Genomic DNA, 12,405 nt, shown 5'->3' with positions numbered 1-12,405 from the left:
AGTTCTACAGCTGCACCATTGAGAGCATCTTGACTGGCTGCATCATCGTTTGGTACGACAACTGCAAGGCACCTGACCGCAAGGCGCTACAGAGGGTGGTGAGTACGGAGCTCCTTGCCATCCAGGACTCCAGCCCCCCAAGCCATAGACTGTTCTCTCTGCTACCACTCGGCAAGCAGTACCAGTGCACCAAGTCTGGAACCGACAGGACCCTGAACAGCTTCTACTTCCAAGCCATAAGACTGCTAAACAAGACTGCTAAGCTAATCAAATGGCTACTCGGACTAACCTGCATTGACCCTTTTTTGCACTAACTCTCTTGCTACCTTGCACTGACTATGCACACACACACACACACACACACACACACACACACACACACACACACACACACACACACACACACACACACACACACACACACACACACACACACACACACACATAATGATGTCACAGACACTCACACACAATTTCACACTCCCCCCTTATATAACCATGTTATTTTTACTTGGTATTGTTATTCACTGTGTATTTATTCCTCGTGTCACTATTTCAATTTTTTTATGGAATTGAATAATCTTTAACCTGTTGGGGCTAGGGGGCAGTATTTTCACGGCTGGATAAAAAAACGTACCCGATTTAATCTGGTTACTAATCCTACCCAGTAACTAGAATATGCATATACTTATTATATATGGATAGAAAACACCCTAAAGTTTCTAAAACTGTTTGAATGGTGTCTGTGAGTATAACAGAACTCATTTGGCAGGCAAAACCCTGAGACAGATTCTGACAGGAAGTGGATACCTGATGTGTTGAATTACCTTTAAGCCTATGCCATTGAAACACACAGGGGCTGATTAATGTTTTGGCACTTCCTATTGCTTCCACTAGATGTCACCAGCCTTTACAAAGTGTTTTGAGTCTTCTACTGTGAGATCTGACCGAACAAGAGCCTTGGAACGGTGATGTCCTATTAGACTCTGGCGCGCGAGGTCATGTTGGGTACCCTCGTTCCAATACGTTTTAAAAGAGAATGCATTCGTCCACCTTGAATATTATTCATGTTCTGGTTAAAAAAGGCACTAATGATTTATGCTATACAACGTTTGACATGTTTGAACGAACGTAAATATATTTTTTCCCCTCGTTCATGAAGTGAAGTCCGGCGGGCTTAGATCATGTGCTAACAACACGGAGCTTTTTGGACATAAATGATGAGCTTTTTTTAACAAAACTACATTCGTTATGGACATGGGATTCCTGGAAGTGACATCTGATGAAGAGAATCAAATGTAATGGATTATTTACATAGTATTTTCGATTTTAGATCTCTCCAACATGGCGCCTAGTCTGTATCGCAAAGCGTATTTTTCTGGGCGGAGTGCTCAGATTATTGCAAAGTGTGATTTCCCAGTAAGGTTATTTTTAAATCTGGCAAGTCGATTGCGTTCAAGAGATGTAAATCTATAATTCTTTAAATGACAATATAATATTTTACCAATGTTTTCTAATTTTAATTATTTAATTTGTGGTGCTGACTTGACTGCCGGTTATTGAAGGGAAACGATTTCCTGAACATCAACGCCATAGTAAAACACTGTTTTTGGATATAAATATGAACTTAATGTCCTAGGAGTGTCATCTGATGGAGATTGTCAAAGGTTAGTGCATCATTTTAGCTGGTTTTATGGTTTTGGTGACGCCTGTCTTTGAATTGACAAAACATTACACACAGCTATTGTCAATGTACTCTCCTAACAAAATCTAACTTTATGCTTTCGCCGTAAAACCTTTTTGAAATCGGACAACGTGGTTAGATTAACCTCTATGGGCTAGGTGGGACGCTAGAGTGCCACCCGTGGTGCACTCCATCAACAGCAGGTGCATTTCAAGAGCGACAAATTTGAATCCAAATAAATGTCAAAATTCAAATTTTTCAAACATACAACTATTTTACACCCTTTGAAAGATAAACATCTCCTTAATCTAACCACGTTTTACGATTTCAAAAAGGTTTTACGGCGAAAGCATAAATTTAGAGTAAGTTAGGACAGTACATTTACAAGAGTTGTGTGTAATGTTTTGTCAATTCAAAGACAGGGTCACCAAAACCATAAAACCAGCTAAAATGATGCACTAACCTTTTACAATCTCCATCAGATGACACTCCTAGGACATTATGTTAGACAATGCATGCATTTTTAGTTCTATCAAGTTCATATTTATATGCAAAAACAGCGTTTTACTATGGCATTGATGTTGAGGAAATCGTTTCCCTCCAATAACCGGCAGTCAAGTCAGCGTCACAAATTAAATAATTAAAATTAGAAAACATTGGTAAAATGATTATATTGTCATTTAAAGAATTATAGATTTACATCTCTTGAACGCAATCAACTTGCCAGATTTAAAAATAACCTTACTGGGAAATCACACTTTGCAATAATCTGAGCACTGCGCCCAGAAAAATACGCGTTGCGATACAGACTAGACGTCATGTTGGGGAGATCTAAAATCGAAAATACTATGTAAATAATCCATTACCTTTGATTCTCTTCATCAGATGTCACTTCCAGGTATCACAGGTCCATAACGAATGTAGTTTTGTTCAAAAAAGCTCATCATTTATGTCCAAAAATCTCCGTCTTGTTAGCACATGATCTAAGCCAGCCGGACTTCTCGTCATGAACGAGGGGAAAAAATATATTTACGTTCGTTCAAACATGTCAAACGTTGTATAGCATAAATCATTAGGGCCTTTTTTAACCAGAACATGAATAATATTCAAGGTGGACGAATGCATACTCTTTTATAACGTATTGGAACGAGGGTACCCAACATGAACTCGCGCGCCAGGTGTCTAATGGGACATCATCGTTCCATGGCTCTTGTTCGGTCAGATCTCCCTCCAGAAGACTCAAAACACTTTGTAAAGGCTGGTGACATCTAGTGGAAGCAATAGGAAGTGCCAAAATATTCCTCAGCCCCTGTGTTTTTCAATGGGATAGGTTTAAAGGTAATACAACACATCAGGTATCCACTTCCTGTCAGAAAATGTCTCAGGGTTTTGCCTGCCAAATGAGTTCTGTTATACTCACAGACACCATTCAAACAGTTTTAGAAACTTTAGAGTGTTTTCTATCCATATATAATAAGTACATGCATATTCTAGTTACTGGGTAGGATTAGTAACCAGATTAAATCGGGTACATTTTTTTATCCAGACGTGCAAATGCTGCCCCCTAGCCCTAACAGGTTAAGGAGATGTTTATCTTTCAAAGGGTGTAAGATAGTTGTATGTTAGAAAAATTTGAATTTTGACATTTATTTGGTTTCAAATTTGCCGCTCTTGAAATGCACCTGCTGTTGATAGGGTGCACCACGGGTGGCACGCTAGCGTCCCACATAGCCCCAAGAGGTTAACTCTGCATTGTTGGAAAAATACCCATAAGTAAGTATTTAACCTGTTATGGCTAGGGGGCAGTATTTTCACGGCTGGATAAAAAACATACCCGATTTAATCTGGTTACCACTCCTACCCAGTAACTAGAATATGCATATACTTATTACATATGGATAGAAAACACCCTAAAGTTTCTAAAACTGTTTGAATGGTGTCTGTGAGTATAACAGAACTCAAATGGCAGGTCAAAACCTGAGAGATTCCTTTACAGGAAGTGGCCTGTCTGACCATTTCTTGAACTTCTTTTCCATCTCTATCTTTTACTAAGGATCTCTGCTCTAACGTGACACTTCCTACGTCGTCCATAGGCGCTCAGAGCCCGGGAAAAAACAGAATGTCGTCATCCCAGCCCCAGGCTGAAACACATTATCGCCTTTCTCAAGTGGCCGATCAAGGGACTCTGGGCTTAGGCGCGTGACCCGACCGCCCCCGCCTTTGTGATTCTTTCCTCTGTTTGCCGAAAAGGAGATTCCCTGTCGGAATATTATCGCTTTTCTACGAGAAAAATGGCGTAAAAATTGATTTTAAACAGTGGTTGACATGCTTCGAAGTACGGTAATGGAATATTTAGAATTTTTTTGTCACGAATTGCGCCATGCGCGCGACCCTTCTTTACCATTTCGGATAGTGTCTGGAACGCACGAACAAAACGCCGCTATTCGGATATAACGATGGATTATTTTGGACCAAACCAACATTTGTTATTGAAGTAGCAGTCCTGGGAGTGCATTCTGACGAAGACAACAAAAGGTAATGAAACTTTTATAATAGTAAAGCTGATATTGGTGAGTGCTAAACTTGCCGGGTGTCTAAATAGCTAGCCCGTGATGCCTGGGCTATGTACTTAGAATATTGCAAAATGTGCTTTCACCAAAAAGCTATTTTAAATTCTGACATATCGAGTGCATAGAGGAGGTCTGTATCTATAATTCTTAAAATAATTGTTATGCTTTTTGTGAACGTTTATCGTGAGTAATTTAGTAAAATGTTAGCGAATTCCCCGGAAGTTTGCGGGGGGTATGCTAGTTCTGAACGTCAGATGCTAATGTAAAAAGCTGGTTTTTTATATAAATATGAACTTGATTGAACAAAACATGCATGTATTGTATAACATAATGTCCTAGGGTTGTCATCTGATGAAGATCATAAAAGGTTAGTGCTGCATTTAGCTGTCTTCTGGGTTTTTGTGACATTATATGCTAGCTTGAAAAATGGGTGTCTGATTATTTCTGGCTTGGTACTCTGCTGACATAATCTAATGTTTTGCTTTCGTTGTAAAGCCTTTTTGAAATCGGACAATGTGGTTAGATAAAGGAGAGTCTTATCTTTAAAATGCTGTGAAATAGTCATATGTTTGAAAAATTGAAGTTTTTGTATTTTAGAGGAGTTTGTATTTCGCGCCATGCCCATCATTGGATATTGGAGCAGGTGTTCCGCTAGCGGAACGTCTAGATGTAAGAGGTTAACTGTTTGTCTACATCTGTTATTTACAAAGCATGTGACAAATAACATTTTATCCGATTTAGGCGAGGCAGGCCACCAGATCTTATAAAGTTCGGCTATTATTGGTTTCAATGTTCAGTTTTGATGCTAAAGTGTGCCTGGATCTTACTTTGGGGGCCTTTTTTGCCCCATGTAGAAAATAAACTAAGAGATAGCTACACCCTTCTGTTATGTTTTGGTTTGCCCCATGTATCATATTGTCACTCACCCCTCTGTTCTGCATTGGTTCCAGCCAGAAGTGCATAGAAGATGTGATAGTTCCTTTCCCCTGGATTCTGCCTAACAACTCGATTCTGATAGGGCAGAGGACACAACCATCACCGCACACCTCCAACAGGACACATAGCAACACAATGACATTGGTGAGAAAGAGAGAGAGAGAGAGAGAGAGAAAGAGAGCGAGAGAGAGAGAGAGAGACTGAGAGACCGAGAGACCGACCGACCGACTGCCAGAGGCAGAGAGAGAGGGGATAATGGGGAAAGAGTGATTGAGAGAGAGAGAAAGAGAGACACAGAGAGAGAGAATATTTACCTTCTCTAGGAGGTCTTTGCACAGAAAGGTGGCAGTTAAGGCATATATTACCTTGAGAAAGTTGGATGCTCCACATTGAGATTCATGTATGACAATTATCTGGCATAGATTTTTAGAAAGAGAAAGAAGAGGGGAAGATAAAGGAGAGAGAAATATACAGACAGATGAGAGAGAAAGAGAGGGGAGAGAGTAGAGAGGGAGAGTGACACCTCAAAGTGGGTGAAAAAATAGGAGGGAAAATAGTTCCAGAGAGAGAGAGAAAGCAGAGTTTTCTATCTTTACACCTAGTCATTGATTGTCCCATTCTCTAACTCACCAGAACAGAGACTGTCATACGTTTGAAACTAGAACAGCACACTGCACACTAATAAATCATCACCTAAACCCTTCACTGAAGAGTGCTTGGCAGCAGTTTGGAGCATTTCCTATAGGAACTTGAACAGGACATGTAGAAAACATCATTCTGTCCACACTATGGGTGTTAATAGCGTAGTAAAGGATACAGTCCACGATTTTACCGCCTTGGATGTTGCCCTTCTGACAGAAGTGCAGTTGAACAAACTTCCCAAAGCGGCTAGAGTTGTTGTTGTAGACGGTCTTGGCGTTGCCGAAGGCTTCCATGATTGGGCTAAAGGAGTAGAGAGAGAGAAAGAGAGAGACAGAGAGAGATAGAGAAAGAGAAAGTCCACTAAATTGTTGAAGTAAGAATATTGGCAGCGAGCTGGAGTTTTTTTTCAAATATTGTTTTTTACATCCTCCATGCACCCGCAACTAGATAAGGTTTGAAAATGTCTTTCTTTACAAAAAGCTAAACAACTGAAAATGTTTTACAATCTGTACATAAAGTAGGCAGGTGCTGTCCAATAATTCATATAGAGCCAATAGAATATTGTACTGCAGAAATTTGCTTTAAAGCAGTATGCTAATCCATAGGATGTAGTGATCACAATATAATAGCCATATCTAGGAAAACCAAAGTTCTGGGCCTAATATAGTGTATAAGAGGTCATTCCTATGTTGTTGAGTTAAAGAATATTTGTTGGTCTATGGTGTGTAATGAGGAGCAACCAAACGCTGCAGTTGATACATTTATGAAATTGCCTACCCCCGTTACTTAATAAGCATGCACCCATTAAGAAAATGACTGTAAAAACTGTTAAATCCCTGTGGATTGATGAGGAATTGAAAAATGGCATGGTTGAGAGGGATGAGGCAAAAGGAATGGCAAATAAGTCTGGCTGCACAACAGATTGGCAAACGTACTGCTATTGAGAAATCATGTAACTAAATTGAATAATAATAAGAAACTACACTATGAAACAAAGATAAATGACATAAGGAATGATATTAAAAAGCTTTGGAGCACCTTAAATGAAATTATGGGCAAAAAGGCAAACTCAGCTCCATCATTCATTGAATCAGATGGCTCATTCATCACAAAACCCACTGATATTGCCAATTACTTTAATGATTTTTTATTAGCAAGCTAAACAAACTTAGGCATGACATGCCAGCAAATAAAGCGGACACTACACATCCAAGTATATCTGACCTTATTATGAAAGACAAGCATTGTAATTTTGAATTCTGTAAAGAGTGTGAAAGAAGTGAACAAATCATTGTTGTCTAATCAACAATGACAAGCCATCGGGTTCTGACAACTTGGGTGGAAAATTACTGAGGAAAATAGAGGACGATATTGCCACTCTGTCACGACTTCCTCCGAAGTCGGTCCCTCTCCTTGTTTGTGCGACGTTCGGTGGTCGACGTCACCGGTCTTCTAGCCATCGCCGATCCACCTTTCATTTCCCATTTGTTTTGTCTTGTCTTCCCACACACCTGGTTTCAATTCCATCATTACATGTTGTGTATTTAACCCTCTGTTCCCCCAATGTCCCTGTCCGGAATTGTTTATTGTAGTGCTTGTGCACGTTATGCTGGTGTGTGACGGGTTTTACCCATTGATTATTTGTACTGTTTACGGTGGTTTTATTTATTAAACTGCGCAATTGTAAATCAGTTTAGTGACTTCTCTGCCGCCAGTACGCACCTCTTACAGAATTCCGGACCCAGAGCCCTCTGTTGCACATATGTTTGTGTATGTCACTTTTCCTGAGTTTCCCCGCATTCCCACCATAAGGCGCTCGTCGATGCAGGCGCGGCTGGGAATTTTATAGATAGATCGTTCGCCCATAGTTTAGGGATCCCCATTGTTCCCGTGGCTGTGCCCTTCCCCGTTCACGCCTTAGATAGTCGACCATTAGGGTCATGGTTGATTAGGGAGGCCACCGCACATATGGGCACGGTGCAGCAGGGGGGTCACATGGAGATAATTAGTGTCTTCCTTATTGACTTTCCTGCGTTTCCTGTGGTGCTAGGCCTACCCTGGTTAGCTTGTCAAGACCCCACTGTTTCTTGTCCACAGAGGGTTCTCACGGGGTGGTCGTGAGAGTGCTCTGGGAGGTGTTTAGGGGTTTCCGTTGGTGCTACTATGGTGGAAAGTCCAGACCAGGTCTCCACCGTGCGCATTCCCCCTGAATATGCCGATTTGGCTCTTGCCTTCTCCAAAAAGAAGGCAACTCAATTACCACCCCATCACGGGGCGATTGCGCGATAAATCTCCTGGTAGACGCTGCACTTCCCAGGAGTGTATCCCCTCTCACAGGCGGAGACGGAGGCTCCGAATCCCTGCGTCAGGGGTACATTCGGTCCTCCACTTCACCCGCCTCCTCGAGTTTATTTTTTGTGAAGAAGAAGGAGGGAGGTCTGCGCCCGTGTATTGACTATCGGGGTCTAAACCAGATCACTGTGAGGTATAGTTACCCGCTACTGCTCACAGCCACAGCGATTGAGCCAGTGCACGGGGCACGCTTCTTCACCAAACTAGATCTCAGGAGCGCTTACAACCTGGTGCGTATCAGAGAGGGAGACGAGTGGAAGACGGCTTTCAGTACCACCTCAGGGCACTATGAGTACCTCATCATGCCGTGCGGGTTGATGAATGCGCCATCAGTCTTCCAGGCCTTTGTAGACGAGATTTTCAGGGACCTGCACGGGCAGGGTGTAGTGGTGTATATTGATGACATTCTGATATACTCCGCTACATGCGCCGAGCATGTGTCCCTGGTGCGCAGGGTGCTTGAGCGACTGTTGGAGCATGACCTGTATGTCAAGGCTGAGAAGTGCCTGTTCTTCCAGCAGTCTGTCTCCTTCCTAGGGTACTGCATTTCCACCTCAGGGGTGGAGATGGAGAGTGACCGCATTTCAGCCGTGCGTAATAGTCCGACTCCCACCACGGAAAAGGAGGTGCAGCGGTTCTTAGGGTTTGCAAACTACTACCGGAGGTTTATCCGGGGTTTTGGTCAGGTAGCGGCTCCCATTACCTCACTGCTGAAGGGGGGCCCGGTGCGTTTGCAGTGGTCGGCTGAGGCGGACAGGGCTTTTGGTCACCTGAGGGCTCTGTTTACCTCAGCTCCCGTGCTGGCCCATCCGGATCCCTCTTTGGCATTCATAGTGGAGGTGGACGCGTCCGAGGCTGGAATAGGACCTGTGCTCTCTCAGCACTCGGGTACGCCACTGAAGCTACGCCCCTGTGCCTTCTTCTCGAAGAAGCTCAGCCCAGCGGAGCGAAACTATGATGTGGGGGACCGGGAGCTGTTGGCTGTTGTCAAGGCTTTGAAGGCGTGGAGACATTGGCTTGAGGGAGCTAGACACCCTTTCCTCATCTGGACTGACCACCGCAATCTGGAGTACATCTGGGCAGCGAGGAGATTGAACCCTCGCCAGGCAAGGTGGGCCATGTTTTTCACCGGTTTTGTGTTTACCCTTTCCTACAGACCAGGCTCCCAGAACATGAAGGCAGACGCATTGTCCCGGCTGTATGACACAGAGGAGCGGCCCATGGATCCCACTCCCATACTCCCCGCCTCCTGCCTGGTGGCGCCGGTAGTGTAGGAGCTGGACGCGGACATTGAGCAGGCGTTATGTGCAGAGCCTGCTCCCGTCCAGTGTCCCGCTTGGCGTCTGTACGTCCCGTCTGCTGTTCGTGGCCGGTTGATCTATTGGGCCCACACGTCACCCTCCTCTGGTCATCCTGGGATCGGTCGGACAGTGCGCTGTTTGAGTGGGAGGTACTGGTGGCCTACCTTGGCTAAGGACGTGAGGGTTTATGTTTCCTCCTGCTCGGTGTGCGCCTAGTGTAAGGCTCCTAGGCACCTGCCCAGAGGGAAGCTACACCCCTTACCCGTTCCACAACGGCCTTGGTCGCACCTGTCAGTGGATTTTGTAACCGATCTTCCCCCCTCACAGGGTAACACCACGATTCTGGTCATTGTAGATCGGTTCTTGAAGTCCTGTCGTCCCCTCCCTCTGCCCGGTCTCCCTACGGCCCTACAGACGGCGGAGGCCTTGTTTACGCACGTCTTCCGGCACTACGGGGTGCCTGAGGATATAGTGTCTGATCGAGGTCCCCAATTCACGTCTAGGGTCTGGAAGGCTTTCATGGAATGTCTGGGGGTCTCGATCAGCCTCACCTCAGGTTTTCACCCTGAGAGTAATGAGCAGGTGGAGAGAGTAAACCAGGATGTGGGCAGGTTTCTGCGGTCCTATTGCCAGGACCTGCTGGGGGAGTGGGCGGCATTTGTGCCCTGGCCGAGATGGAACAGAACTTGCTTCGCCACTCCTCCAATAACCTCTCTCCCTTCCAGTGCGTACTGGGGTACCAGCCGGTTCTGGCACCTTGGCATCAGAGTCAGACCGGGGCTCCTGCGGTGGACAACTGGTTCAGGCGCACGGAGGAGACATGGGAAGCTGTCCGTGTTCACCTTCAGCGGGCCGTGCTGTGCCAAAAAGAGAACTCAGACTGCCACCACAGTGAGGCCCCGGGTCTGGCTCTCGACCCGAAACCTGCCCCTCCGCCTGCCCTGCCGGAAGCTGGGTCCGTGGTTTGTGGGGCCATTTAAAGTCCTGAGTAGAGTGAACGAGGTTTGTTATAGGTTACAGCTTCCCCCCGATTACCATATTAACCCCTCGTTCCATGTGTCTCTCCTCAGGCCGGTGGTGGCTGGCCCACTCCAGGAGTCTGAGGTGCGGGAGGTTCCTCCGCCCCCTCTGGACATCGAGGGGGCCCCGGTGTACTCCGTTCGCTCCATACTGGATTCGAGGCATCGGGCGAGGGGCCTTCAGTATCTCGTGGAGTGGGAGGGGTACGGTCCGCAGGAAAGGTGCTGGGTTCCGGTCGAGGACGTGTTGGACCCTTTAATGCTGCAGGAGTTCCACCATCTTCGTCCAGATTGCCCTGCGCCTCACCCTCCGGGTCGTCCCCGAGGCTGGTATCGACGCGCTGCTGGAGCCGCATGTCAAGGGGGGGTACTGTCACGACTTCCTCCGAAGTCGGTCCCTCTCCTTGTTCGGGCGACGTTCGGCGGTCAACGTCACCTGTCTTCTAGCCATCGCCGATCCACCTTTCATTTTCCATTTCTTTTGTCTTGTCTTCCCACACACCTGGTTTCAATTCCATCATTACATGTTATGTAATTAACCCTCTGTTCCCCCCATGTCCTTGTCCGGAATTGTTTATTGTAGTGCTTGTGCACGTTATGCTAGTGTGTGACGGGTTTTACCCATTGATTATTTGTACTTTTTACGGTGGTTTTATTTATTAAACTGCGCCGCTGTAAATCAGTTTTGCTATCCTGCGCCTGACTTCTCTGCCGCCATTACGCACCCGTTACACACGCCATATCTTCAATTTAAGCCTACTAGAAAGTGTGTGCCCTCAGGCCTGGAGGGAAGCATTTTACATTCGCATTTTAGTCATTTAGCAGACACTCTTATCCAGAGCGAATGGATAGGGTTAAGTGCTTTGCTCAAGGGCACATTAACAGATTTTTCACCTAGTCAGCTCGAAGATTCAAACAAGCAATCTTTCAGTTACTGGCCCAACCTCTTAACCACTAGGCTACTTGCCACTCTGTAAAAGTAATTCCGCTACCCAAGAATAGTAAAGCCCCCTTTACTGGATCAAATACCCAACCAATCAGCCTGTTACCAACCCTGAGTAAACTTCTGGAAAAAATGGTGTTTGACCAGATACAATGCTATTTTACAGTAAACGAATAGACCAAAAAAAGATCAGCACGCTTATAGGGAAGGAGATTTAACAAGCACAGCCCTTACACAAACAACTGATGATTGGCTGAAAGAAATTGATGATAAAAGGTTGTGGGGGCTGTTTTGTTAGACTTCACTGTGGCTTTTGACATTATCGATCATAATCTGCTGCTGGAAAAACGTATGTGTTATGGCTTTACACCCCCTGCTATATTGTGGATAAAGAGTTACCTGTCTAACAGAACACAGAGGGTGTTAGGGTCTATGTATGAGGATGACTCAACACTATACACGTCAGCTACTACATCGAGTGAAATCACTGCAACACTTAACAAAGAGCTGCAGTTAGTTTCAGAATGGGTGGCAAGGACTTATCCCTAAATATTTCAAAAACGAAAAGAATTGTATTTGGGACAAATGATTCACTAAACCCTAAACCTCAACTAAAATGAATAATGTAGAAATTGAGCAAGTTGAGGTGACTAAACTGCTTGGAGTAACCCTGGATTGTACACTGTCATGATAAAAACATGTTGATACAACAGTAGTTAAGATGGGGAGAAGTCTGTCCATTAACAACACTATCAACAAGGCAGGTCCTACAGGCCCTAGTTTTGTCACGCACATACTGTTCAGTCGTGTGGTCAGGTTCCAAAAGCGGGATTTAGGAAAATTGCATTTGGCTCTGAACAGGTCAGCGCGGCTGGCCCTTAAATGTACACAGAGAGCTAACATCAATGATATGCATGTCAGTCTCTCATGGCTCAAAGTGGAGGAGAGATTAAATTCA

The 12,405-nt window shown here is 44.8% G+C and overlaps 1 protein-coding gene across 2 annotated transcripts in view; it reads right to left on the bottom strand.

Moving 5' to 3' along the window:
* The window catches only part of myo10 (myosin X), a 303,162-nt gene that overhangs the window by 99,779 nt on the left and 190,978 nt on the right, over positions 1-12,405 (bottom strand). Inside the window, exons 6-8 of one of the 2 annotated variants that reach the window (XM_082960691.1) lie at positions 6,008-6,132; positions 5,505-5,518; positions 5,181-5,265 (exon numbers count right to left, since the gene is read on the bottom strand). In XM_082960691.1, the coding sequence (XP_082816817.1) occupies positions 5,181-5,265; positions 5,505-5,518; positions 6,008-6,132 (224 nt within the window). Of the gene's footprint in view, positions 1-5,180; positions 5,326-5,504; positions 5,519-6,007; positions 6,133-12,405 lie in introns of those variants that run through there. The other variant, XM_082960690.1, reaches the window with a different exon arrangement.

This window comes from Salmo salar, chromosome 14 (genome assembly GCF_965601325.2).
Source record: "Salmo salar chromosome 14, fSalSal1, whole genome shotgun sequence".
In the NCBI taxonomy this organism is placed as follows: domain Eukaryota; kingdom Metazoa; phylum Chordata; class Actinopteri; order Salmoniformes; family Salmonidae; genus Salmo; species Salmo salar.
Note: the sequence above shows the minus strand (reverse complement) of the source record. Positions and strands in the feature narration are given on the sequence as shown.